The following is a 27242-nucleotide window of genomic DNA, read 5'->3' on the forward strand; positions in this document are numbered from 1 at the left end:
CGAAATCAACTCTGGATTTAACGATCAAATATTCAAATTTTAGCTGATAAATATAAGCATAAGCAAAAAGATAAACCCACAATTCTATAGAAAGAGTAGTAGGAGACTAAAAATAATGTGGTATTACTTGTAATACACCCATCATGTTGTTGTGATGGGCTTAGTTAGCACTAAACTAATGACATTGATTGCATTGGCAATCAGGCACTGACACAAGGATCCGTATCCTTTGTCCTATAGTGCAGTACTCCTAGAGAGGTGAAGGAGAGAAGAGAATCAAACACTGATCAGCCATAGCTGCCGCAACATTCTGCAGCAACCCAACCAACAAACCCACCCTCCGCTTTGACTGGCGGTTTCATTTCAGCAACCCTGCAAGCCGCAACGCTTTTTGTCGCCTTCCCAAGAATAGAAGTCCGGACCATTCAAACCCAGTCCAGTCTCCCTCTCTGCCACCTGCCCCCACCTGTCCCTGCTGCCACACTGCGCCGCGACGCCATCGGAGAGCAGCTCGGAGCTCAGAGATGCTTCTTGTACATGTCCTCTCGCTCCATCTCTTCCACTTCCACCCACCTTGTCTTCTTCCTCCACCTCCTACTACTTATTTGCCTCATCACCGAGAACGCCAGTGCCAAGCTTCTTTGTCTTGTTGCGTTTCTTGAATCTTCATCTCTTCTTTTCTTTTCTGGTAATGGAGGTGGCGGAGGGGAGGACGGTGGCGGCGGCGGCGGCAGGTGGTGGAGGATTGGGAGGAGGGGCGAGGACGGAGGCGGAGGGGTTGGCGTGCCCGAGGTGCGAGTCCACCAACACCAAGTTCTGCTACTACAACAACTACAACCTGGCGCAGCCGCGCCACTTCTGCAAGGCGTGCCGCCGCTACTGGACGCGCGGCGGCGCGCTCCGCAACGTCCCCGTCGGCGGCGGCACCCGCAACAAGGTCGCCCCGGCGCCGTGCACCGGCCGCCGCAAGCGCGCCGCCCACGCCGCGCACGCCGCGGCGCCGCCGCCGACGACGACGGCGTCGTCCGCGCCGCTGCCGCTCATGCCGCCGGCGGTGGCGTACGAGCTGCCGTTCCTGCCGCCGCCGCCGCCGCTGCCGCTGGCGGCCGTGGACCCCGACCGCCGCCTGCTCGACCTCGGCGGCAGCTTCACCTCGCTGCTCGCGCCGGCCCAGCTGCACAACGGCCACTTCACCACCGGCTTCCTGCTGGGCACCATGTCGTCGGCGCCGCCGCCGCCGCCGCCGCCGGCCACTTCTACACCGTCTCCCGCGCCGGCCGCACACCCGCCGGTGTCGGACAGCATCTGGGCCATGGGGTGGCCGCACCTCTCCATCTAGGATCGTCGTCGTCGTCGTCGAGCTCTGATCACCATTGGCAACAACTCGCCACTAATCTAGCCATCACTCCCAAGTTTCATCTGGTGTGTTCGTAGTTGCACCAAAAGTTATCTTTTTTGAGAGGTTTCGGCCCAGTAGAAGAAGTCATTAGCATAGTGTTAATCGCCTAGGTTAAGTAATCAAAGAGGGTTAATTAGGAGGGTTTACTCGAATTAAGATGGTTGATGCATGATAGCCATGTCAATCCGTGTCGTCTCTTGTATCAAAGCTTCAGAGCTTGGGCTATGAACATGATCCATGGTGGTTTTTAATTAATTGCCGTCCCTTTTTTTTTTTTGTCGTGGTTGAGATGATGCATGCAGTTCATTTCGATCTTTGAATCCATGGAATTCCGGTTTACTGCTTGCGTTGAATGCTGATTGCCTCAGGCCTTCGAGCCCATCAGTTGGCCTAATAAGCCAAAGCAAATATCAAAATGATGTCAAAATATTAAAATTTGAATTTTTAACTTGATTTTAAATTTGATTTTAAGATATTTTCAATGTATTTTTTTATTGTTGACTTTTAAATCGCTACGAATAAATATATAAAAGTTTTACCATGAATTAATTTATACTCTCTAATAAAATGGCTTATTAGAAAATATGGACAACCTATACGACTTTTTCAATATTGTTACCACTAGATTATTTTTGGATGATTTTCTTAAGTTTGGGGTTAGACTTGTTTGATGTACAGGGCAAAAACCGCGATTCAAATCTGGGCCGGATCACTAGTATAGATTGCGGCCCAGACTGCATATGGACTAAAAATCCTTCCAAAAAAAAAAAAAACAGCACGAGCTGCGCTATCTTGGTTTGGTTCAAACAGCACGATGATTTTAGTGGCTTTGTTGGCGCGAGTTGGGTGGTTTCCCGCGCTCGTAGCGTGGCAATGTTGCAGCGTGACGAGTCAACCAAAAATAGCTTGGGGGTCTCGAATCGTACCGCACTTTAGCCGCAAACGGCCGACCGACTCGACTCCTCCCTCCATTTCGACTCGGGGCTCCGGCCGGCCTCTTCTTCTTCCGGTGAGCCACCGACAATTCGATTCTTACATTTCGTGATCGATCGATTGATTTCGTGTTGTAATCTTGCGTGATCGATCATGGTGTGTCAATTAATGGCAAGGGCGTGGTCATGGAGCCCCAGCCCGGCTCGCCGGAGACCGCCGAGCTGCCCGCGCCTATGGTGCTAGAGCCGCCGCCGCCGCCGTCAGATGAGGCGGCGGCGGAGGAGGAGGAGGCCGGCGTTAAGCCTGATAGGCAATCATCTTCATCGTCTTCGTCGTCGTCGTCGGAGGAGGAGAAGGAGGTGTCCAAGGACGTCGCGGTAGAGACCAGCGTCGTCGTCCCGTCGGTGGTCGCCGCCTCGCCGGACGATGAGGCCGCCGCCGTCGCTTCCGGTGACGGCGGGGACGTTATCAAACACGACGATGAGGCCGTGGTCAGACCGGACGATTGGGCATCGTGGCCGCAGCAGCCGGCTCAGACCGTCGACGACGTAGCGGCGGCGGCGACGACGACGCCGCAGGCGGCGCCGGAGATCCAGACGATGTCGCTGCAGCCGGCGGCGGTGGCGGGGTTCGATCCGGAGAGGATCCCCAAGTCCATCTTCCAGGCGAAGCCCCCGGGGTCGTCGTCGCAGGCGGAGTGGAGCGTGGCGTCGAACGAGTCGCTGTTCAGCATCCACCACGGCGCCCGGCCGTCCGGCGACCTCTGCGGCTTCTACGCCGGCGAGAGCAGGTCGCATTTCGACTACTTCTACGACGAGGCCATGGCCGGCGCCGCCGGCGACCACACGTCGGACTGGAAGCTGGCCACCGTCGCCGAAGGGTCGCCTGGTGGCAGCGCGCGGTCGGACGCCACCGACGGCGGCGGCGGCGCGGCCAAGCAAAAGGCGGCCATCGACTTCCGCCGCCACGAGAGCGGCTCCGCCGGCAGCTCGAGCAACTTCTCCTTCGCCTTCCCCATGTACGCCGCCGACGACGCCATTGTCGTCCTCTTCATCATCATCATCACGAGAAAGAAAACTAACCCCCCTCATCTCCATTGCAGATTGGCGGAGACGACGACGTCGCCGAGGAAGAGGGACTACGGCGGGATGTACCATCCGCTGAAGAAGGAGGCGGAGCAGCAGCAGGCGGCGTCGCCGGCGTCGGCGTTCGAGGAGATGACGCCGGAGGAGGAGCGGCGGCGGCGGCGGAGCTGGTGGTGCTGCTGCTGCGGCGAGTGCTGCGGCTGCTGCTGGTTCGCCTGCTCGTGGTCGTCGTGCTGCTGCTGCTGCCGGTGGCGGTGGTGCAGCCGCTGCAGCTGCAGCTGCCCAACCTTCTGCCGCCGCAACTAGTGCCTCTCTGCTCCTGACCAAGACATTTTTGGCGGGAAAAGATGAAGGGAAAAAACCGAGACCAACTCGGCTAATCCTGATACAGCCATAGTTAAATTAATTATTGCTACCAGATTAGGCATCACTGCATGAGAGGATCATATCATATGTATGCATGTGCAGATGGGTAAAAAGATGAAGATGATATTGTTCACTGTTGACAAGGAAATGTTATGCTAACCTGCAGATGGGCTGAGGTAACAAACAATATCCTGGTATCCAAGAGAAAAGTACATATTCTAATGTAGGAGTATATAATTCCAACATTAAGTAGGATGTACAAGCACAGAAAACAACCAAAAGTTAGTTATCTTGGCACATTTGCGCACAGTTGCTATGGGCAAACAAAGCCCTATGAGCAAATTGAGCATCCATCTGCTCACCAACATTAATCAGTACTACTAGCAATAGCAAGCCTAACAGAATAACAGCTTGCAATACTTTAGAAGAGGCTACTATGTTAACAAAAGGTGCGAGATGTAGTGTTAGTCCTGTCACATGTGATCCTTTATCTTCATGTTGATGCACATATGCAGGGATTAGTTCCAGGTACCCCACTGCCATCTGATCCCCGGATACCTTAGCGTCCAAACTGATGTCGCGGCTTGGCGGATATCATCGCTGGAGTCGGCATGGAAAAGAATGGTCACCTCGCAAGATGGAGCACAGTTATTAAACAAGGGTGCAAGATGAGGAACATCCTTCAATGGCGGTAGATGAAACAGGAGTCTCCTCAAACAGCTTCTAAACTGGTTGCTGGTGCATAACATCAGGCAATGCGTCATTTCACATGAAAACCGAGGGGCCAACTTGACTTCGCTGATGCCGGCAAACAGCTGAAGAAGATACTCGGGCTTCACTGCTTCAAAAAGTTCATATTTGTTTGTAGAAGTGGGCAGCTCAAGCTCTAATGTAGTGATATCATGATTCTCTGCAAATACTTGCAAGAGGGACTTTAGATCCAATGACTCTATCCGCAGATTTTTCAAACTCACAAGGCCATCGGCTTGGACATTTGGTCCAAGTTTATCAACTGTTAACTTCAGAGTAAACATGGATGGGGTATCCAAAATGAGCATATCTGGTCGAACACATTTCAGCTCAAGACGAACCAAGTTAGGCGCACGGATTGTTAATGACCGTGGAACATTTGATACCTCCCAGTGGCAAGTCTTTAGTTGATGAAGGTGAATCTTAGGGTCCTTGAGCCCTCCAACTCCAATAAGATTGAGGATCTGAAGGCAAGGGAAGCACTCATTCAATTTGTTGAGATCCTCATCATCTAATCTAATGAACTCAAGTGTCAGATGAGTCAGATTAGGCATTATCTTTAGCCCGTCAACGGATAGCCATGCGTTCTTCAGACGCAATTTCAAAAGACTATGACCTGCATGTATAGCCGAAGTTTCAATCTGAGACCATACCAAGGTGGACCAAATTGACTGTTGAAATATCAAGAACTGGATGACATATAAAGTGTATGCACATTTACTATGCATTCCAGCATCAGGTAAGCAAGATCAAGTTTTCACATGATAATGTTATGAGTACAATAGATTCTACTACTTGTTTCTCATCGTTCATGGCCATCTTTTTATTCAAACTTCCAAAGTGGGCTGGTGATTGGCGAGCAGCAAGAATAAGCTAAATTTTCGGAGGATAATAAGCCACACTTTCTTAAGCATTATGCACAAGTGAAATACAATTGCACACACAAACTAAAATCTAATATAAGAGCAACAGGTTTAACCATAAATTTCCTTTGTGCAAGCATTTGCTTATGTGAGAAGCTAACTCTACCACGAGATTTTCAAACAAACAGAGCAATGATATCATCACAACAAGGAACATGAAACAAGCAGTAAAAAAATGCAGAGATAAGAGAGAATTACAGAAGTGGGAGATGACAGGAAGCGCCTCCGCCTTCCGCCAGCACGACTGCGGCCAGTAGTCGGCGACGTCCACCTCCCGGAGAGCGTTGCCGGCGGCGGTGTCCGCCCACGCCACCACGGCCTCCCGGGCCGTGAGGTGGAGGTCGCCGCCCTCGTCGAACTCCCCCTCCTCCACCCACGTCGCGTCGTCCGGGTGGCCCCACCCCTCGGACGCGTCGAGCTCGAGGGAGCGGAGGTGCGGCCCGAGGAGGGACGCGGCGTTCCCGGCGGCCGCTCGGATGGCGGAGCCGCCGGGGGGCCCGCCCCCGCCCCCTCCGGCGAGGGCGACGGAGCGGCGCCGTGCGAGCGCGGCGGCGCGGAGGTGGACACGGGAGCAGGCGTAGGAGGCGGCGAGGAAGGCCCGCGAGGCGAGGCAGTACGCCGCGATGTCGGCCCCGTCGGCGACGCGGCCGAGGACGTCGGCGGCGATCGCCGCCGGTAGAGAATCGAAGGGGTCGCCGCCGTCTGCTGACATGTGTAGCCCGCTTTGCCTTCTCAGTTTCTCATATGTTCGGCTCACGGAGAAAACGAATTCCCCCCGTTTTTAAATATACGTTATTATTAATTTTTTATATGACTTTTATTGATTGTCCTATTTAAAATTTAATAAAAATACAACATAAGAAATGATATATATACAGGGTTCAATTTTTCGTTTTCAGCGTTTCTATTGGAAGGTGCCGATACACCTTTCGGAAGTTTTGGTCCGAAATTTTAAACAAAATTTAGTCAAATTTAATCAAAATATTACCACATTCACAGTAAATGAAAAAAAATTAAAAATATTGACCGAAATTATATCATATGGGGAGGGGGGGGTGGGGTTTCGAATAGAACCTTTCCAGAATTTTGAACATGTACATATAGTCTTTTAATAAGATGAAGGGGCATGAATGGTCAATTGTCATATCCAAAAGAGCTGGTAAATACTACATATGTCTCAAAAAATAGAAATATTTGGTAATGAATATGGATAAATTCTTGTCCAGATAAAAGTTGGTGTATTTTGGAATGGAAACATCCGTTTGTTAATATTTTTATGTGCATATGTTCACTCTTTTTATGTCCTCTTATGGATTGTAGAGTTTTGAACAGGTATGCAAAATATATACATAATCGCATCTCTAATTTTTTTCTAGTTATTTCCGTATAGAACTGTTATCCAACACTATATGGACTCAAGATTGAATACGAGAAAATATATAGTATCCAAATCTCCTTTTCTTTTTTAGTTCATATATTCAGTTATTCACACTTCAGGAAGAAAAAGGTTTGCGATAAAACGTACATCTATTAAACTTGTTACTTTTACTCAGTAAATAGTCTACTACACCAATTTACTCCGTACCAACAATTAAATTATAAAATCATCCATATAGTGATAAAAGGATACTCTGACATAGAAATTTATCATATTGAGCGGTGCTAGCATTACTTCCTCAAACAAAAAAAACAATCCTGAGTACTTTCGTAGTATCAATCAATTTATCAATGACACAGTGATTCGTGTATCTTCTGTATAATGAGTTTGTACCTTAAAGCTTCACTAATTTATCAATCTGGAAATTTAGGGGATTCGACAAAAAAAAAATGCATACTTTCTCAAACTATCCTGCATTTTGCTTCTAATTTTGCTCCCTACAAAAGTTTCAAAAACTCTTCGGTATAGCCATCAGTGATAGTTTGAGAATTTAGCATTAGCTACAAATTTTCACACAAGAAAAGATCTGACAACATTTCATTGACGCATGGGTAGCTCCAATCACAATTGAGGATGAGGAACTACATCAACTTTGGTAGTTTGGTTGCCTCTTCCCATCTGCTTGTTCTTTAAGAGAACCTCTCTTCTCTTCCGCATGAGATATGTCAATTGAAGAACTCATTCAGCTAAGCTGCGTCCTCCACAACTATAAAACCCAATGTGGGAGTTTCAGTAAATGAATACTCTATATCTTGTAAAAACACCAACAACATGGCTTTGCAGACTGCGATCCAATTTCCGACCTGCAAGTCTACCATAAAAGAGAAATAAAAACAGGTTTCTCAATCAGGTGTGCATCACGCAAGTGTTCATCATCTATACTACTATTAAAAGAAAGTAGTGGTGGTGCTGAGTCTTCAACCATCACTGACATGTGGGACAAGATATTGGGATTTGGGTGAGTATAGTCGAACTGCAGCTCTTTAATTTTCTAAGCATAGCATTTTTGTTTGTTCTTTAAGATGAAAGGTCTTGTTTCAACCAATTAAAAATATTTTCAACAAGGACTTAATTTTGCTATTTTTAATAATCCGTTGCGATCAAAGGGCATTTGGCTAGTATTGGAAATGCCAGAACAAATACATCAGTATGCAACTTCGTGCTTTATATCACAAAGGTGAAAAGAATGTTCTTTTCCAGTATATGAAAATCTCTGCAATCAAAGGACAAAGGACAACAGTAAATATAGAGCAAAAGGCATAAATAATCACCTAGTTGTCAGGAAATGAGGGCAAGATGAAGCATTTGAAATCCTTGTGGTTTCTTTTGGATGAACAGAACTGACAATCAACACAGCTCCAGCACGCAGATACATTCGATATGAGGAGTGTGGGGGAACATATCTACAGGTATTACAGTCTTCAGCTCGTAGCATCCTTTCAAATCTTTTTCCTCCTGTAGACAAATTAAGTATTTAATTGAAGTGGCTATGCACTAAGAACTAAAATAATATGAAGTAATGGGTATCTTCAATAATAGGACAAAAACATACCACACCATGACATAAGTAATCCAAATCCCGTGCACAGGTAGCTGGATTACATGAAACGTACACTATTCGAGGGGCTTTAACTTCTAGTAGCCACTTGATTAGCTTCATATGCATCCCTGGCCGATTAGGATCTGCAAATTTAATGATGTCTATTAGGATCTAGCAAAGCAGTGAAAGCATTGTAGATTCTACTCATCAGGGATAACTCGAATTGCTACAAAAAATATGTACTAACAGATATGTGCCAAGACAAACCTGATATGATTATGTCAGGTTTCGGAAATTCCTTCCCAAATGTTTCATTGATTTTATTAAGGTCTCCCTGAACAAATGTAGCATTGCTGATACCATTCAGCTTAGCGTTCTTTTTAGCATCTGCAATGGCTTCAGGAACTACTTCATATCCATAGACATGCTTTGCCCTGGTCAAATCAGAAGAACATCTACTAATCATGCTTTTCAATAAATGGGTAACCGAATGACGAATGCTCAAAGTTTTGTGCTAAGACTTGAAACAAATGAAAAAAAATGGCCTCACATAGTAGCAACTGCTCTCCAACAGCATGATAATAGTGAGAAAATTTACCTTCTAGCAAGGGTAAGACCAATGGTTCCGGTTCCACAGAACAAGTCAAGGATAATCTCAGAGCCATCTCCCTTAAGCCCAGCAGATTCCCCAATAAGCTTGTACAGAACATCAGCCTGCAGTACATGCAACCATGCAGGAAAAACTGTTGGAAATGCTCAAGCACTAGACACCAAAATTTTAGCATAACGTGGAAATAACTGATACATGAACTGGAATGTAAGTCACATGACATAGATATGTCAATACTTCGAACCTAACAGAGCATTAACAAACCTGTTTTGTATTAGTCTGGAAAAAGGAGTTGGCAGATATCTGGAATGTAAGTCCTCTCAACATCTCTGTAATGGTTGGTTTCCCATACAAGGTATATTCTTCTTCCCCCACAGATGTATTGCCAACAGACGTATTCACATTATTCATGATACTGACCTACATCAACACTACAGGCATATCAATATTGTAGGAAGAAGTAATTAATTATTTATTTGGCTTAAAACCCAACGGGATTTCTGTACAGTAGAACTCTGAGTGACATAATAGTCAGTACATGAAAAGTATTTTAAACATTACACTGTTCGACATAGTACACTTAAAATGAGAAGGCACCAATTACATACCACTTCTGGTATTTTTGTGATATTGTTAACAAGAGGCTCCAATAGCTCTGGCTTATAACATGATGTGACAAAATTAACCATGACTTCTGGAGCTCCAGTGGTGATATTTCTGGAAAATTAACAAAAAACCAATGTTCAAAAGTGTTCATCATGCAAAAAAAAAAGGTAAGAAAAGAAATGTTCAATTGGTAACAAAAGGTTAAAAATTTATTTGTTTGGGGAGGGAAACAACATGACTTGTTTGGTCATCCCTGTCCTATCAAATAAATTTACTTTTAACTGAACAATTATAGAGAATGTGTTTGTAGACCGAGATATTTGGCAGCAGCTAATGAAGCCAAATGCACTAACTTCAGTAACATGTTTAAATACCAAAATGATGCTGTACCAATGATCGAAAGATTTGCTCTGTTGTAAAAGAAGTTCATCAATATCCTAGTGCTAGAAATATAGTGCCCATGACTGTAAACCGAATAACATCTGCATGCACTATAGTCTTTATAGATATACTGCTACATGGTAAAAATGCAGGAGGGCATCATACATTCATAGGTGGAACTCACAATCAGATAGGACACCATACCTTCCAGTTCTTATCATAAGATGTTTGAGAAATCCAACATGCTTGTGCACATCATAAGGTGTGAGACCAAGAGCTGGATCCAACCATGTTTCTTGAACAATGGCAAGAACCTGTAAAAATTAGCAGATAATAAATTAAACATCAAAAGGAAAGTCCTCAGAACCACTCTGCTCACTAGTTTGACAATTGCTTCCAACTCCAAATAATTAGCACGATGGTCCAGGCAATGTATCTGTGTACGTACTTAAACTGACTCTCAATATGTGTAGCTTTATGCGGCATGACACAAGCAATTTAGCTTTTAAATAATTATCATGTTACACAGTTCTACTTATATCATTTTGTGACAATCATAAACAATACCATCCTAGCAACACAAGTGAATAGTGTTTGTTTGTCCAAAGTATGTTATTCCAATGCACAATCTCGTTAATTGGTGTCAACAGCATGCTGCCTAAGCTGCTCTTGTTGGGAAGTTATACAAAGGATGTGTTGCCAATGCAACTTCAAGCTAGCCAACCAAATCTAACTATAAATGTTAAATAGTGGTGATGCTGCAACCACCAAGTAACACAATTCAACAAAATCTAAATTTTAAATCTACAACAAAATGGACATAATCCAATACATCATTATTGACCTTTTCTTTTTTACCTTATCTGCCGGCTCGCTCTGCAGCAAGCATTTCTCGACATGCAGCACCTTGTCGAAGAACCCTGGCGCGTGCAATCCAAGCGAATAGCCATCACCTTCAACTTTTTCCTCCTTCACCACCTCATCATCCTTCTCCTCCTTCCACTCTCTTTGCATCCATCTCTTTGTTCCAAAAGAGAACTCCATCTGGAAACAAGAGAAAAAACAACTCATCTTTTGCGCCAAAAACCCCCTCCTAAACCCTCCTAAACCCCCACACCAGAAATTCACCTTGTTCCTGTACCGAAATATCTCGTCGCACGGCACGATGGGTTTCAAGATAGCATCGGGCTCCGAGCTCTCCATCTTCCGGGGATCGAACTTGCCAAAGTTCACGAGCAGCTCGCGGACCTGGAGGTGCTTGTGGCGGATCTGCGCGGCGTACGCGAGGGACTGGGCCTTGCAGCCGCCGCAGTCGGCGGCGAGCGGGCATGGCGCGTCGACGGCGTCGCGGTGGGGCTCGAGCGTCCGGAGCTTGGCGGCCTCGGCGAAGGCGCCCCGGCGGATGCGGCGGACGCGGGCGAGGAGGCGCTCCCCGGGGAGCGCGCCGTCGCAGAGCAGGACGAAGGTGGAGCCGTCCACCCTGCAGACGCCCTTCCCCTTGAACGCGAGCCCCTCGCATGTCAGCTCGAGCACCTCGTTGCGCTTCGGGAAGTAGCCCTTGCGGGGCGGGGGAGGCGGCGAGGTGGTGGGGGTAGGCGCGGGGGGTTCCGGGGAGAGGGCGGCCGCGACGGCGAGAAGGCGGCGGCCGCGGTGGTGAAGCGGGAGGCGGCGGCGGAGCGGGGAGAAGGCGGCGGCGGCGGCGGCGGCGGCCGTGGCCATGAGGGCGGCGGGTGGTGGCGCGGTTCGGATGGAGAATGGACGGTGGAGATGGCGCGGAGGGAGAGAAAACCGACGATGATGCTGGTGTCACCGGTGGTAAGGTGCTCTGTCCAAGAGGGCCCACTTGACAGAATCACAGAAGTCACATTATGGCCATGAACCCTGCTGTTTAGCAAAATCATTACTACTCGGAGTACTACCTTTTGAAATGGGGAATCTTTTCAAATACTCCAATTTGGATTGTTTAACGTGAAGATTCCATGAAGTTACTTGCTCAAGTTTTGGTCACGCTTTCTAGAAACCTCTGCTCCCTCCATCTCAAAATATAATAATTTTTAACTCTAGAATTTATCCCAAAAATATAACAATTTATCCACCAACATTATCTTCCCAACCAATCGCAACCCTCCACCATTCATTTTTCCCAGTTCCCACCTACCTCCACTACTCATTTAATCACAACCCTACACCATTCACTTCTATCTACTTTCTTAATAACGGTATCCAATTCTAAAACTTCTTATATTTTGGGACGGATGGAGTAAGTGAGTTTGAGAGGAGAGGAAAAGAGAAGATTGAGAAGATACGCAAAACGAGATGAGCTATTAGCGTATGATTAATTAAACTTCAAAATTAGATTAATATGTTTTTTTAAGTAACTTTCGTATAGATTTTTTTTTGCAAAAAATACACCGTTTAGTAGTTCGGGAAGCGTGCGCGCAGAAAAACAAACAAACTTTCTCACAATCTCCTTGGGCCGAACGCAGTAGATTTATCACTAAATAAACTATCGTAAAACTTCTTAGATTTCTCACTATCGATCATGTGAGAATGATGTTACTAGATTTATCACTAAATAAACTATTGTAATATGCTACACCGTTTATTAAAAATAATTCTCTCCCTCCCTTCCCATACGCATGCACGCCAGCGACGACAACCGAACGGGAGAGGTGGTGGCAGAGGCGGAGAGGGTGGAGCGGGAGGGTGTGGTGGCGGCTTGTCAACCACCATGGCGTCGCAGCCACGCTCGTCACCTTCGTCGACATCAAACGCCCATGTCGCACACTCTGCTGCGGTGTCCTCGTTGTCTCATCCTGCGTCGCCACCGCCATGCTGCTAGCGGTTTCCCTCGATGACCACCTCACTGATGCCGCCATGGAGACGGTCTACACTCCCTCCTGCACCTTCGTGTGCTGCTCCGGAGCTATTGTTTGTGCACACCTTCGGCGCCGACCTTTCCCTTTGCTTCTTCCCCGTGACGGTTGGTTGGTCTGCAATGGCGTTGTCGTAGCGATTCTTGGACGGCCACAATAGCCACGTCCTACTTGCAGTAGCTCACCATCGCCGACACGTTGGCTCGTATCCTGAGGCGATGTCGCTGCTCGGATTTGACATCGTGGAGAAAGGGGAGGACGACGGCAGTGGCCGCTCTACCTGCTCACCATGTGCTGCTTATGTGTCAAGGTGTGGGCTGGAGCGGACCGTCCTCGCGGCTGTGCAAATCCGGCAGCTCAGCGAAGGATCCATGCTGCGGCGGAGAAGGAAGAGACCGGGAGATTGGCCGCTGCTCCTTTCCCGTGGGCCACCGCACGTCGCTCCTCTTCCACAGGTCACCGTGCGCCGCTACCTCTTCTCCCGTCGGCCGCCTGCGTGACGCGCCCTGTCCCCTCGCCGATGAAGAGCCGGAGGAAATGGAGGTAGAGAGGGGAGATGTGGAGGAAGTGGGACTCACTAACTATTTTTTAACCTTATTAGTATTTGCCTGACATGTGGGTCCAGATATTTTGTTTTATTTTTTAAATTGTTAAATTTTACTTCATGTGCCACGTAAATGCAATGTCAGATGAAGACCGAGTCAAATTAGCCATGTAGATACCACGTCAGCTGAAACCGCCCTTCAAGCCGTCTTAAGACTTGTTAGAGCAGGTACAATAGATGCTTCAAGCCGGTGATAGCTGTCCACCGTGGCTTAAAAAACTGAGTTAAAAGCAAAAGATGAAGAGAGAGAGAGATTCAGCCGACGACTAAATTATCGTCAACTCCTCACGAGCTCCAAGACAGTGCAAAGCTTCAGTGATTGGCTAGCAAATAGGTGAGCAGCAGTTGGCCTTGCTATATGCAAATGAAGAACGTGCAATGCAATAAATAAAATGAAAAGTAATATTCAGAAATGTGTTTACTGCAGCTTACTTTTGTATAATACGTCTCTAATTATGGCTGTAGATGACATGGGATTTTTTGGAGCCAATAGCTAGCTATATTATTGACCTTGCTCTTATTTTGCACCTATTTTATATTTTAACAGTTGAGAAACCCGCTGTATCCGTTTTTCCGATTGAACGACGAAATTCGAAATTCGGTTTTCGTAAAAAAGAAACCTGCCTATTACCTGCGCACTGAAACCTCCGAAGACCCACGGCCCGCACATCAGCCCAGCAAGGCCCACGCCACGCCGCGTCCGGGATTACCATCCTACTCCTTCCTTTGCTCAACCTAATTTTCAAAAAGCACATTTACACGTAGACCCCTAGAACACCACCCACCTCGCAAATCCGTCCCCCATCCCCCTCGTCGTCCTCCTCCCTCTACTTGTATCCAGCGCCCGCCAACGCCAAGCCACCACAAAGGCAAACGCAACCGACCACCACCACCTCCACCTCCGATCCACCCACGCCGCGGGAAACCCTAGCGCCCCGTCGACGACGCCCTCCACCTGGTGCACGCGCGCGGGGTGGCGGCGGGGGGCGGAGGGACGGACGGCACCGCGCGGTAGAGGGAGAGCGGGAGCGGGAGCGCGCGCGTCGCACCGGTGGCCGAGCCGGGCCGAGCTGCGTCGCGGTGGTGCTCTTCCGCGGGCGGCGAGATTCAGCCCTGATCCGAGGAAGGTGAGGGGAATTCTTCGTCGGGGTGGGGGTTTGGTGCAATCTGTGGGGGTGAGATGCGGTGCGGGGGGATGAAGAAGGCTTTTCGGGGTTTGGGATGTCGCGGGGATTTGGGGGCGGTGGGTGGTTTTTCGGCTGGGAATTCGCGGATTTCGCGGCTGCTCGTGGTGTTCCCGTGGTTTTTACGAGCAGATGTATGCTTGATCTCGTGCGGCTTTCCCCTCTCTCTCTCTCTCTCCATGGTTTGCTCGCGTTGGGGGGTTTCGAAAATTTTTCCTCTAGTGTTAGTCCTCGAGAGAAGAGTAGTGGATGTGGATGGGGGGAATTGAGAACTGCGAGGTGCGGCTTTGGGTGGGTGGTTTGTTTTCTCCTTCTCCCCCCGAGCAGATGCTTGCTTCGTCTGCTTGGATTTCAGGATTTCTGGAAGACGATTTGGTTTCCCTCCCCAAGTTCATCGCGCAAGGCGTTCTTCTGCTGCGAATCTGTCTGTTTTTTTTTTGGTGCGCCGTGATCCCCGATGCGACGCTTACCGGATTTCATCTCTGGTAGTATCCCTTAAGATCGTGGCTTCGATTTTGCTTGGCCTTCCCCTCCTCCTCCTTGACTTGTGCTGCGGCGGCGTGGGACTTTTGGGGGTTCTTCACTGTAGCTTCTCCGGTTGGCGTCATACACCACCTTTACCTCGCTAATCGGGTCTCTAATTAGGTATCTGCTGCAGAGAATTTTCATTTCCCACCATATTTCTCATCTCGTGGTTGGGGATCCGTAATTCCGTTATCTACTCACTGGCTTGTCTAACTTGTTCCATGCAATGCTTTGAACCAACACGAGTGTTTGTTTGGTTATTGTTGGTTCTGCAAAGTCCAGGCTTTCGCTATGACTTGTCCCCTGGAAAGGTCTATTTACTTGGATGTGGACTGAGCGGCAATTTTATATTTCTTGATGTTTGGATTTGTTGGCATGTCAAATATAGCTTATGTGTAAATTTCGATGATTTTTGGCTATATTTATAATGTTCTACTCAGAGTTTATGTGAAGATTTTACCAAAGTTTCTTGCTTTTCTACTGGCTGCCCGGAATCTTTTTCTTTATGAAGTCCTTGTCACAGTTGATGACTTGCTTAATCTGATTACTAAATGGGCCGCATCATGAGTTTTGTTTTAATCTGACCCTTGTTTAAATTTCGTACTTGGACAATTGACATTCTCTTTGCAGCCTGGCATTAGTTTAGTTTGCAAAGTCTTATTTTGCATTATTAGAGTTAGGATGTGAAACTTAGAAGCTAGATTAATATAACTTACTAGGAGTAATATAGTTCATGTTTTAGTTTTCGTTGTAGTCTATAGTCCAATGTATATATGCTACACTAATTATTGTGTTAGTGAGCTTTCTTTGTTTTTTTGTTTTTTTTGGGAAACATAGTGTTAGTGAGCTTTCTCTCTCACTTGCAGCAATATTTGTTGGGCCTCAAGTCAAGGAAGTCTTTTTCTCTCTAAAACAAGCCAAGGAAAATTTCCATGGGTCCAGCAAAAGGTTCTCGCACAATTACCAAGATCACAATAAAGGGGTATGACGATCGACAGCATGACGAGGATCCAAATAGTTCAAGCAAGGTTAAACTAAAAGTAAGATGAATTGATACTTTTTAGATGACACCCAGTAATTGTAGTCTCTTAAAATATCATCCAACTCAGCAACAATGTGTAGACATGATCTTTTTCCGTTTCACTAAAATGTTTTGATTTTGCAGAAGAGAAAAATGTCAGATTTAGGTCCTCAATGGAGCAAGGATGAGCTTATGCGCTTTTATGAAGCCTACCGTCGACATGGAAAAAACTGGAAAAAGGTTTGCTATTCAATTTTCCGACCACCATTTTTTGTGTTCATGTTTCATTGGTGTCTTTGGTGCCAAAGTAAGAAAGTTGTTTGTTGACTCTGCAGGTCAGTGCATCTGTGGGTGGAAAATCAGCAGATACAGTAGAAGCCCTTTACAGTGTGCACCGGGTGAGTTTGTGTTCTATAATTAATATGCCCTAGCTATTTGCGAACTTTACCACCTTGCATCCTCTACAGTTTACTTGGTTTTGTGAACTAAAGTTGATAATTTGCTCATCTAGAAGACTAGAACAGGACAGTATATTGATGATATATTATTTATGCAGAAGTTCAAGAATATTTAGTTATAATATATAATTCACCTTGCAGCCATGCCTAGATAAATGTAATAGGTTAAATTTGATAATAGAACCTAAAGTATTTACACATTGCCATTTCTTGCTGTAGACTTTCTTATCTCTTCCAGAACGTGAAGGTACTGCCATGGGATTTGTTGCATTGGTAACTGGTCATCACAATGTTTCGGTAAGCTTATGATGGGTTTACTTGTTGAATGTTTTATTGAGTATGCTTCTGGTTTCTGGATATGCCAAATTTCAGTTGTTTCTTTTTGAGAGTTTTCAATCATGTGCGAATATTTGTACTATTTGAAGCTACCATGCATAGGTCAGTTTCGTTATAGCAAAAGGCCAAGTGTGAGCACTCCTGATCATTGTGGTTCTTTTGGATTTAGTTATAATTTTTATTATAACAGTTTTTGCCATATGATGATGCAATTAGTATATTGTGACATAAGAATAACTATATCATGATGATGGACGTTACTAACATTGAAAGAACAAGCTAACAGCCAATCTAGAGTGCGTTGACTATTGATAGTGGTGATTGTTTTGCATTTCCTACATCACAGTCTCTGAAGAATGATGAGTACCAATGCTTTGTTCTTCTTATGTTCGATTCTGAATTAACCTATTTACTGCAAGGTCTGAATTATCTGAATCGACATACAAATTGCCCTACTTTTTCCTTAAATCACTTGAAATTCTTAAAATAGCAGGATGAATCCAAGAGTCATAAAGGAAGTGATCAAACAGTTAGAGCATCTGGGAAGGTACGGAAACGTGAAGCTACAGGGCAGAAAGAGAAGGAAGCACCTCATGCTCACCGCTCCTATCATGAAAGAAGAACTTCTGGATTATCTTCTTTCAAGAAAAGATACTATGGAGGTAAGTATTGTAAAGCAAATATATATATATATTTATTTATCCCTTAATCTTCTCTTGGCCTCCTCAAAATGAAATTACCAAAGAAAGAAGCAAGAGCTAGTTGAATGCAAGAGAACATTTCTATTGGATAATAACTTACTCTACTGGCCTGCATTGTTTTACTAATTTGTATGCTTTTCCAGAACTTGTCAAGAACATTCCAAGACATCCTTCAGGGAAACGTACTCCTCGTGTACCAGTTATTTTTCCTGCAGACATGAATGTTGCTCATGCTGGCATACCAGAAACAGAAAATGCCATCAACTGTACCAAAAAGGCTAGTGGAGCTACCAATAATGAGCTTGAATGCTCATCTCATGGAAGTCCTGGAATCTCAGAATCAGCCAAGTTTGTTCAAGGCCAGACTTTCCTGGAAGCTAAAGGAACTGGAAGCTTGAAAAAGAGAAGAATTGAGCAGAGTATGGAACAAGGTCAGACAATTAAAGATGAGCATAAAACCGCAATGGTGGCTAAAGAAGGGAATGACCTTACTGAATATCAGAGACTTACCAATCTATTTTCCCCAGGTACTTTGAGACATTTCTCCCCATCATTGATGTCAAACTCATTGTTTCGTTGAGTTCATGTAAATATACGAGTTTTTGGTTCCATTTTCTGTTCACAAAACTAAACAATATATTTTATATGAACTACACATTATTTACTCTGCCATTGTTATATACAATCTGTTCAGCATTTTACATTGTGGATAGTTTAACATCTTGATAGCTACTGCAAATAGTGCCTAAGATTATCCTAAGCTTATATCAGCCATTTGCTCAAAAGTAAGATGTCACTGGGATGCCCTTAATTTGTATCTTCGATTTCTTTCAGTTATTGGAACACACTTTCAGGAATCTAAAATCTTGAATGGTTTTGTGCGATTATGATCTAAGATGACCTACAAAATGAAACAATCTTTATGTCACATCTTTCCATTTTTAAGACAAAGGAGACCCAAAGCCCCTGGTTCACATGTATTGACACCTTGACAGCAAACAATATCTGCTCCTGCCCTCTACCAGTGAGAAAGGAGAAAATATTACACCAAGCCTAGTTAACGCATTAGGTGGCCAACAATGTAGCCTGTATGAAACTAATGAGAACATGTTCATAGTGTTTGATTACTCATTGAGTCCATTTCCTCTGCTATCTTATTATTGTTCAGAAGTCAGAACATTTTCCTTGTCAGTTTTGATTGGTGCTAGAGCAACTACTTTTTATCTTATAATAGTTTTCAGTAGTCATTCTTGGAGCTGCTAAGCTTAATCGTAATGTTAAATACTGACAACCACTGTTTTGCAGATGAGATGTTGGTCTTAGATGTCTTGGAGAGTTTAGTGACTGTACCCAGTAAAATATCAGAGCCTAAGATTAATATTCCTTCAGGTTGGTAATATTATTTCAGACTCCTGGTATATCTTTTTTTCATAACATACGTTATCTCATGCATGTTGCGCATGTGTCTTTTCTGATGTATATTGATCAGGTACACTTGGAAGGGATGATTCTGCATTGTCTCACAGAAGGGAGGAAGGTCCTTCAGTTAAGAGATCCAAACAAGGGAAGCAAGTTGGTGAATGCAGTGCCTCCAAGACAAGGAATAAAAGGAGAAAGAAGTTAATAGCTGAAGAGGTAAGATATCGTAAATAGTGAGCTTATGTTGTATGTACAGCATGAATATATATATTTTTTAAAGGAACCCTTTCTTGCTCATGGGGAACAAACCAAATTTGATGAATTGACGCCTATATCTGAGTCTACTGTACTGTCAATTAGATGCTTCCATTGCATCTAACATTTAGTATATCATTGCATCCCCATAAACTCATAAAGTTCTCGGCTTGGTGTCGATGGAAAGTCAATCCCGTTTCATTTTTATAGGGTACATTTTATCCTTTAATTAGATGCTTTCATTCTTGCATTTAAAATTAGTATTGCCGTCGCATCCCTTAAAATCATAAAATTCTGGGTTTGGTGTCAATGGAAAGCCATCCTTCACTTTATTTTAATAGGGTGCATTTTGTCAGTGTGATTATAATTTATCCCTTCTGAGATCGAAGTGCACCTTAAATCAGACAGCATTTGTGTTCTTTCCCGTATTGCTCTCTTCAATTAGTCTGATGGCACTTCTATTTTCACACTTCTTTTTGCAGGTGCCTACTGAAGGAGTCACTTCTAATCATTTAGATTTGCCAGAAGAGCGTCAAGTTGATGCCACTGAGTGCGCCTTGAATTCTGATCTGGAAAGGGGAACAGTTGATTTACCTGAATCAACTGCAAATATTTCTACCAAAATCCCTGATTTGCCATCACAATTAAAACCTGAGATAAATATGTCGAGAAGGAGCAAAAGAAAATCCAAAAGTCCTTGTGGTTCTAAGTATGTCGTTTGCAATGGAGCAGATAATTTACAGGTACACCCACCATTCATCAATGCTAGTATGCCACAGATTGAGTTCAACTGTAGTCTTAATTCTGGCTTACTTTCAGGCTAGGAGATTGCAGCATTGCTTGTCATCTGAGTCACTTCGTAGATGGTGTACATATGAGTGGTTTTACAGCGCAGTTGATTATCCATGGTTTATGGATAATGAGTTTGTGAACTACTTGAATTTTGCGAATTTGAGCCATCTGTCAAGGCTCACTCGGTCCGAGTGGAGCACAATAAGGAGGTATTGACTAGCAAACTCTGGAAGCTATATCATTGTTTTTCTTTGTCCTCACTTCTTTTTGTTTTCGCTATACTAAGTATTTTTATCTGCAGCTCACTTGGCAAACCCCGACGTTTTTCTGATCATTTTCTGGCAGCAGAAAAAGATAAACTTGAAAATTATCGCAAAAAAGTTAGGCAATACTATGCTCTACTAAGTGAAGATTCGTGGGATTCTCTACCACCAGACCTAGCTCGACCATTTTCAATTGGTCAGCAGGTAATCGTTCGTCACCCAAGTACGCGGGAACTTTGTGATGGTAAAGTGGTGATGATGGAACAGGATCGTTATAATGTCCAGTTTGATAGGCCTGACCTTGGTGTTGATGAAGTAAAGGTACACCTTTTCAATATCAGTTGCATTTCATGATTGCCAATTGTTATACTATGTAGGATATTAGGTCCTTTCTCATAATTGTTTCTTCATATATCTGTTGGAACAGATTTTTTTTGTTCATTTCATTAAGAAGGAAACTACTACCCATACAAACAAGGGCTCACAAGCCCTACACCCAAAACACACCCACAAGGCGACACATGACCAAAACCACCCTACGACAGCCTAGTACAAAGGAAAACTTGGAGCGCAAGAGCTCCAGCTAGGCACTAAAGACTAACTTCTGTTGACTCTGCCTGCAACATCTCCATTACGTTTGGATTCACTCAGTTGAATATGCAGTCATTTCGGTGTTTCCAAATTTCCCAACATCTAGGATAATCAATGAATTCAGCCACTGCAAAAGATTTCAACCATTATTTTTAACTATAGGCAGGGAAAAAACTTTCTAGTATACTAAACACTGACCTTGCAATTGAATTCTGTGATTTTTTAGTTAGTAATTCATATCAAAATATGTTATCAAGCTTTTGAACTACGAGTAAATTTTACATCCCAGTACCACAACCACCACACTTGAGTAGAGGATCTGCCCTTTTAGTTCCAGTAGTGTTCATAAAATTGTAGTCTTCCTAAGGATAACTAATCACATCCCACACAGTATGCTGAATCATCCATGCATAGTTGCCAGGAGTTCATCACCATCAGTCATGCTTCGAATTTGAGTTATCCATCTTTTTTAAACAAACAAAAAAAATATGGCCCAACACAAAGCTGTCAGGTACTTCAGTTATTTATATCATGGAAATAAATTTATGAGACTCCTCACGTTTTTATTTTTCACTTGGTAACCATTTGTTTAACAACAATTCACAACTTATTCATTTCATATTCATATAATTTATATTCAAGAATCTTGAGATGATATTTTAGCATAAAGATATACTGTTATGGTAGTTATATGATTATGTCAAGACATGTAATTGTTTCTTTTTCAGGACACTGATTGTATGCCTGTAAACTGGTTGGATAATCTGCCTGATGACCTCAAAAAGAGGAGCTTCCTTTCAAATAATTCACACAACAGAGTAGAGGTTGAGCAAATTCCAAAGTTTACTTCAAAAGAGAACTGGGATCATATCAGCGGAGAGGCCGAGCCATCCAAAACCATGCACATAACTTCAGATGAACAGGTTGAGGTTTTGCTGTCCAAATCTATTTTTAAGAAGCATTACGATCATAGTCTATCTATCCATGGGCAGGTTACGAGTTATGGCCATGCAGCAAATGCTGCCTGTTCCTTGACTGCTCCATGAAATGCAACCGGCCAACTGCTCACGTTTGTGAAATGTTCTAATGCTGATTAATATATTTACTATCACAGGTTGAAATTGCTGTGGATATTGAAAGACTATCCAACAAGAGTACATCTGGTAATTGTGGACCATTACAGCCGCTCCAGTCTGTTGATGACAATGTACGGAGTAGAGGTTTGTCAGAGCACAGGAATGGTCACAATGATGAGCTAGATTCTTATATTACTTCCTTTGTCCAAATGTCATTGGCACAAGCCAAGCAGATGGTTGACGAAGCCATGAAGGTAGGTTAAAGTTTAGCTGATCAATTCCCTCAAGGTATCTAATTTTGCATTTCTCACTCAATATGTTATTTGATGTTTTGCCAGGAAATCTCTGAGAATGGTAAAAGTTCTCTAGAAGAAACAGGCATATCAAATGAAGCGACGGATTGTACAGGCCCAGAACCGGAATCTGCTGCTAATTCTGAACTTCCGCGCAACCTGATATTCAACTGCATTGCCACGCTTCTTGCAATCAAGGTAAAACATTCACCTGCTTCACTAGCACTAATCCTCCATGGTTACTAGAATTATTCCAATTCAGTACATCTTCCTTTTCAATTATGCAGCATTTTAGCGAGGGCCGACATCCACCTCCTAACATAGCAGGCGTCCTGGAGCGTGCTTGCTTAATGCTGCGACCAAGCTGTGCAGAGAACCTGCCCATCTATAACGAAATAGAGAATTTTATCGCTGTCATAAAGAACCAGATACTAGCTCTTGTGCCATCGGCATCAAGCAATGCCAGGCTACCCATGTACATGTAAATACTTCCAGGCTTCCAGCAGACGAAGAGGCGGTGCCTGGTTGCTTGATGTCGAGAAGAATTGATGAATCCATAGCGTCTGGGGGAGGTTTGAAAATGTATGAGCTTGGATCTACAGCATCAGAAGACGGCGGGTCATCGTTGACTGTCCAGCTCTCTTCTAAACTGTGTATAAACTCTTTAGAGGAATAAGCTCTTACAGTTTTTAGTTTCATAGATTTCTCAATATGGTTTTAGGAATGGAGGAATCGACATTCCAGTTGTAGTTAATAATAACGATTCCTACAGTCATGAATACATTGTCCAGTTGATTCACAGAGAACACCATCTTGATAGTTAATAGATTTTACTTAAATGAAAAAACCATGTGTCACAGAAGGAAACCATGTGTCACAGAGAAGAACACCATCTTGATAAACGGGGTCAAATAAGCCCCTAGATTTTACTATATGTAAATAATGTGCAGTGAGTCCTGGGCATGCTTACAAAATGGCTTTGACAGGTGAGATGAAATGGACCCTATTCCTGCCTCCAAACAAAAAAAGGTAAGACAAACCATGAACTCTGTTTTTTTTTTCTGTAAAAATTTCCTGTGTCTGCCTACAATAATATTTACTATCCAAAAATCCCTGTAGTATCCGTATGTATCAATGCTGTGATTTCCTGTTCCTCTTGTACTGTATATGTATAGAAATGTACATGAATGTTTGTTAGTACAGACTACAGCTTTGAGTCAGCTTGCAGAGCTACAACCACTGATCATCATCATCTTCTTGCTTGGTCTTGTTCTTCTTCTTTCAGGACGGTGAAGTGGAACTCGATCTGCAGCCGGCGGTGCGGCGCGTCGGCGCAGCCCTTCCTCTCCATCTCCAGCTCCTCCCTCAGCGGGATGGCCGCCAAGAACCTCTTGATGAACTCCCTGCAGCACTCCTTCCCGGTGACGATCACCTCCTCCTCCGGCGACGGCGACGACGGCGGCGGCGACACCGAGCGCATCTCCGACGTGGCGTCGAACCGGAGCATGTACGCCTTGTCGCAGCCCTCGAAGAGCCTCTCGCCGAGCGTGTCCACGACGTGGTAGCAGTCGCCTTCCACCTTGAGCACGAAGAAGTGGTCGTTCCAGCTCACGATGTACACGTCGGCGCGCCCCGGCTCGCCGCCGGCGGCGGCGGCGATCTCTCGCCAGATGTCGTCGAACGACATGGCGCCGGAGAGGGAGGCGAAGCTCTCGGGCTGGAAGAAGCCGACGAAGGCCCTGTCGTGCTGCACGGCGATGGGCCTCGCCCTCGCCGCGAGCACCGTCTCCAGGTCGAAGTGCCTGTTCGGGAACGCCGCCATGTGCGCCTCGTCGTCGCAGAGCCGCCTCCACTCCGACGAGCCGTCCCTGATGAGCGCGTCCAGCTCCGGCCGCGTCGGCATCGTCGGGTGGTTGGCGTGCAGCGCCGCCGCCAGCACGGCCACCAGCGCCGTGCACGCGCTCTCCCCGCCGGCGCTGTCGTCGCGCTGGTCGATGGACGCGAAGAACACCGGCGTCCTCAGCTTCGTCTCCGAGTCCCTGCTCGTGAACTCCCGAGTCTCCCAGCTTCCCGCCAGATCATCATCCTGTAAGACACAGATCACCATCTCGATCAATCACCAATTCACCATTGCCAATGCAAACATGATTCCATGATCAGAAAAAAAATGCTAATCCAATTCTCACCATGTATTTCATGGGCAATTCTTGGGAGAGCGACTCGCTGCTCCTCTTGTCGAAGTCCCGGCTCTTCCTCCTCCACGGTAGAAGCCGGCGTTTCGACGACAGGCCGGGCTCCGGGCTGGCGCCGCCGCTCGAGCTGGCGCTGCTGATGCTGATGGTGCTGCTGCTGCTGACACTGCTCATGCTGCTGACGCTGCTGCTGTCCGAATTCCTCTTGCTCCTGCTGTACACAGCCACCTTGTGCTCCCTGTCAGCCAGATCAAGCAGCTGCTTCAGGTCAAGGACCTCATGGTACGTCCCTGCCTCCAAGCTCTTCCTATTGTCCCGCATTGTCGGTGCCGGAGTCGTCGTCCTCGCCCTGCTCTCCCTGAATGAAACAGTCCTTCCGATGTTCTCAGAAGGCGTGTTCGCGTCCACAAGCTCCACATTCACCTGAAATCAATCATCACCCATACAACTCATTAAAAAAATGCACACCAAACATTTTCACTAGAAATATAGTAATTGGGAGGCAAATAAAATGGAGAAGATATTTGCTTACATAAAGCATGGCATCACTTGCCCATCCATCTTTCCTCACCCTGATGGGGACAACCACCAGCTGCTGCTGAGTTGCCCCCCTTTTCTGCTGCTGCTGCAGTTGCATCTCCCAGCAGCATTCCTCCAGGCTTATCATGGCTGTCCCAATCTCCTCAAGCTTCACCACGTCCTTGCCTCTTCCTTGTTCTTGGAATCCCTGCATCACAAAGCAATTCTTATTGCCAGCCTCACTTGGCGAAAAAGCCTAAGAAAAGATGCTTGATTGCTACACTGATTCCTCTGTAACTTTCAAGATTTTTCCTGAAATCGGCAATGGTTGATCACCAAGGAACAACAATTCCCTGTCATGTAGTAAGTACTAGCTTGTAGTACTCCTCAAGGCTGCTGCTTTACAAGGAACCTAAAATATGCTCTTATTCCTACTTTGGTTCTCTTCCATGGGAGGTTATAGTAAAACAGTTACCGAAGATTTACTATTTACATCTAAAAGAACTATTTACTAATGATTTTGTTGGTTGATGAATAGGCGAAGAACCATAACCACACACACAAAAAAACACACTAATCATGCTCCACATATCAACACTGATATGAAAACAAAAGATTCAGAGAGAAGCACTAATGGAATGCAACTTTAACGTACATGAAAGCGAAGGGTACTGTTCAAACTTAACCCTCAAAACTTAATATCATGACATAGATCTTGCCACCTAAAACTAATTAACAAGAATAACTGAAGTCAAAACCTCCTGGGCCAATCGGAGCGTGCCACGTGGCCACATCAACCTCTCCTCAATTTCAAACCTCGCATTACTCCTTTAGACAAAATGCGCCGGACTTTGAGCAGATTTACCTTTTCTTTTTCTTCAACTCCGCACTAAAGATATAAGAATTATGATAGCATGCTTAACCTAACTATTGACTTGTCCACTCCAAATTGCTGACTGCTACTTGCAAAAAAGCTATGCATTGACCTGAAGCGTTCTATACATCGCAATTACGGTCACAAACCTCCATTTTGTAAGAAATGGTGTCCACACCTTAGCTCAGAGCACTGGCCCCAAAACACCGACAATAATTTGATTGAAAAATATCATAGGATCATTTTTTTTTAAAAAAAAAACAACAGTAATAAATCAGGCTAACATCAGCAGTAATCATGCTTATGCTTAAGGTTAACCACTACAGGCTTAAATTAATTATAGTTTGAGCTTGAGATTAACTGCTATAGTTAATGAATTTGATGCTGTGAATTCAGTGGCGATTGGGAAGGGGAAAAAACAACCTTGGTATGAGAAATTGGAAGGTTTGATTGAATCTTTGATTGATCAAGATGATTAGAGAAGGGAGGAAGAAGAAGGAGTGCTCACATAGAGGATGGAGAAGGACACGCCGCGCTCCGGGCGGGCGGCGCGCGCGGCGGCGGCGGAAGGCTGGTCGAGGTCGAAGCGGAAGCGGTTGGCGTCGCCGGCGCCGTCCCAGCGGACGACGCCGTCGCCGCCGACGGGCTCGACGGCGGTGACCCCGCGGCCCCAGCACCTCCCGAGGATCATCTGCGAGAGCGCACCGCCGGAGACGGGCCACTTGGCCTTGACCGCCGCGACGGCCGGCCACGCCGCCGGCATGCCCTCCAGCCTCGTCGGCCCCACCCTCACCCCGCACCTCCGCCTCCCCCCCGCCGCCGCCGCAGCCGGCGACGCCCTCCTCTCCACCATCCCCACTCCCTCCTCCACCTCGCAAACAATCGATCGATCGATCACCTTCGTTGAGCTTTCTCCTCTCGCCGCCGCCGACGACGCGGTGTCGCGTGGACGAACGACGACGACGACGACTCGGGCTGGCTTCGCCGCGGCCTCCGCCTCTCCTTGCGGACGCGCGCGCCTCTAATATAGCTCGGCCACACGGGATCCCGAATATACCGCGGGGGGTGGGGCCCACTCGTCAGTGACCCACACGGTGGGCGCCCGCGCGGGTGGGGCCCAGTGGCAAGTCACCGACGGTGGCCACGCGCCACATCACCAAACCCAAACGCGGCGGGAACCAATCGCACATGCACGTTTTTTTTTTCTGTTTTTCTTTCTTTCTTTTCTTTTT

The 27242-nt window shown here is 45.7% G+C and overlaps 6 protein-coding genes across 8 annotated transcripts; 3 read left to right on the top strand and 3 right to left on the bottom strand.

Moving 5' to 3' along the window:
* The first annotated feature begins 290 nt into the window (after positions 1 to 290).
* Positions 291 to 1654, top strand: LOC107281590 (dof zinc finger protein DOF3.1). The gene is made up of 2 exons (XM_066312752.1): positions 291 to 533; positions 698 to 1654. The coding sequence occupies exons 1-2, from the start codon at positions 525 to 527 to the stop codon at positions 1337 to 1339; spliced, it is 651 nt and encodes a 216-aa protein (XP_066168849.1). The 5' UTR covers positions 291 to 524; the 3' UTR covers positions 1340 to 1654.
* A 673-nt stretch (positions 1655 to 2327) lies between these two features.
* On the top strand, positions 2328 to 3923 carry LOC4327309 (uncharacterized). Its single transcript, XM_015770095.3, has 3 exons — positions 2328 to 2408; positions 2509 to 3350; positions 3435 to 3923. The coding sequence occupies exons 2-3, from the start codon at positions 2518 to 2520 to the stop codon at positions 3721 to 3723; spliced, it is 1122 nt and encodes a 373-aa protein (XP_015625581.3). The 5' UTR covers positions 2328 to 2408; positions 2509 to 2517; the 3' UTR covers positions 3724 to 3923.
* A 55-nt stretch (positions 3924 to 3978) lies between these two features.
* Positions 3979 to 6211, bottom strand: LOC4327310 (F-box/LRR-repeat protein At4g29420). The gene is made up of 2 exons (XM_015770078.3): positions 5655 to 6211; positions 3979 to 5149 (listed from the first exon to the last, which is right to left on the bottom strand). The coding sequence occupies exons 1-2, from the start codon at positions 6166 to 6168 to the stop codon at positions 4302 to 4304; spliced, it is 1362 nt and encodes a 453-aa protein (XP_015625564.1). The 5' UTR covers positions 6169 to 6211; the 3' UTR covers positions 3979 to 4301.
* Positions 6212 to 7099: 888 nt separating this feature from the next.
* On the bottom strand, positions 7100 to 11821 carry LOC4327311 (uncharacterized). Of its 2 annotated transcripts, none has more exons than XM_015770128.3 (10): positions 11160 to 11821; positions 10890 to 11075; positions 10236 to 10345; positions 9653 to 9761; positions 9309 to 9464; positions 9033 to 9148; positions 8702 to 8868; positions 8447 to 8577; positions 8166 to 8349; positions 7100 to 7697 (listed from the first exon to the last, which is right to left on the bottom strand). In XM_015770128.3, exons 1-9 carry the CDS (start codon positions 11748 to 11750, stop codon positions 8242 to 8244), a joined length of 1674 nt encoding a protein of 557 aa, XP_015625614.1. In that variant the 5' UTR covers positions 11751 to 11821; the 3' UTR covers positions 7100 to 7697; positions 8166 to 8241. The 2 variants fall into 2 exon arrangements, with proteins under 2 accessions (XP_015625614.1, XP_015625606.1); XM_015770120.3 differs by having other exon boundaries at positions 7100 to 7705.
* Positions 11822 to 14371: 2550 nt separating this feature from the next.
* On the top strand, positions 14372 to 23478 carry LOC4327312 (protein ALWAYS EARLY 3). Of its 2 annotated transcripts, none has more exons than XM_015763661.3 (16): positions 14372 to 14638; positions 16087 to 16260; positions 16386 to 16481; positions 16577 to 16639; positions 16919 to 16996; positions 17526 to 17697; positions 17880 to 18263; positions 19042 to 19125; positions 19226 to 19371; positions 19893 to 20153; positions 20230 to 20411; positions 20504 to 20786; positions 21785 to 21979; positions 22171 to 22386; positions 22471 to 22623; positions 22713 to 23478. In XM_015763661.3, the coding sequence occupies exons 2-16, from the start codon at positions 16153 to 16155 to the stop codon at positions 22908 to 22910; spliced, it is 2619 nt and encodes an 872-aa protein (XP_015619147.1). In that variant the 5' UTR covers positions 14372 to 14638; positions 16087 to 16152; the 3' UTR covers positions 22911 to 23478. The 2 variants fall into 2 exon arrangements, with proteins under 2 accessions (XP_015619147.1, XP_015619153.1); XM_015763667.3 differs by having other exon boundaries at positions 17529 to 17697.
* LOC4327313 (uncharacterized) lies at positions 23320 to 27033 on the bottom strand. Its single transcript, XM_015763675.3, has 4 exons — positions 26519 to 27033; positions 25150 to 25344; positions 24612 to 25040; positions 23320 to 24511 (listed from the first exon to the last, which is right to left on the bottom strand). Exons 1-4 carry the CDS (start codon positions 26861 to 26863, stop codon positions 23675 to 23677), a joined length of 1806 nt encoding a protein of 601 aa, XP_015619161.1. The 5' UTR covers positions 26864 to 27033; the 3' UTR covers positions 23320 to 23674.
* Positions 27034 to 27242: the final 209 nt, after the last annotated feature.

This window comes from Oryza sativa, chromosome 1 (genome assembly GCF_034140825.1).
Source record: "Oryza sativa Japonica Group chromosome 1, ASM3414082v1".
NCBI lineage: Eukaryota > Viridiplantae > Streptophyta > Magnoliopsida > Poales > Poaceae > Oryza > Oryza sativa.

Bases quoted from the DNA above. Each gene is read 5' to 3' on its own strand.
- LOC4327309 (XM_015770095.3), top strand. From the start codon at position 2,518: ATGGAGCCCCAGCCCGGCTCGCCGGAGACCGCCGAGCTGCCCGCGCCT. The intron at 3,351-3,434 runs GTACGCCGCCGA...TCTCCATTGCAG, and splicing joins TTCTCCTTCGCCTTCCCCAT to ATTGGCGGAGACGACGACGT.
- LOC4327310 (XM_015770078.3), bottom strand. From the start codon at position 6,168: ATGTCAGCAGACGGCGGCGACCCCTTCGATTCTCTACCGGCGGCGATC. The intron at 5,150-5,654 runs GTAATTCTCTCT...CTATACATGCAG, and splicing joins TCCTGTCATCTCCCACTTCT to GTCATAGTCTTTTGAAATTG.
- LOC4327311 (XM_015770128.3), bottom strand. From the start codon at position 11,750: ATGGCCACGGCCGCCGCCGCCGCCGCCGCCGCCTTCTCCCCGCTCCGC. The intron at 9,465-9,652 runs GTATGTAATTGG...GTGTTGATGTAG, and splicing joins TCACAAAAATACCAGAAGTG to GTCAGTATCATGAATAATGT. The intron at 8,350-8,446 runs GTATGTTTTTGT...ATTTGTCTACAG, and splicing joins ATTACTTATGTCATGGTGTG to GAGGAAAAAGATTTGAAAGG.
- LOC4327312 (XM_015763661.3), top strand. From the start codon at position 16,153: ATGGGTCCAGCAAAAGGTTCTCGCACAATTACCAAGATCACAATAAAG. The intron at 16,997-17,525 runs GTAAGCTTATGA...TTCTTAAAATAG, and splicing joins CTGGTCATCACAATGTTTCG to CAGGATGAATCCAAGAGTCA. The intron at 19,126-19,225 runs GTTGGTAATATT...TATATTGATCAG, and splicing joins TAAGATTAATATTCCTTCAG to GTACACTTGGAAGGGATGAT.
- LOC4327313 (XM_015763675.3), bottom strand. From the start codon at position 26,863: ATGGTGGAGAGGAGGGCGTCGCCGGCTGCGGCGGCGGCGGGGGGGAGG. The intron at 25,041-25,149 runs GTAAGCAAATAT...GATTGATTTCAG, and splicing joins CAAGTGATGCCATGCTTTAT to GTGAATGTGGAGCTTGTGGA. The intron at 24,512-24,611 runs GTGAGAATTGGA...TGTGTCTTACAG, and splicing joins AATTGCCCATGAAATACATG to GATGATGATCTGGCGGGAAG.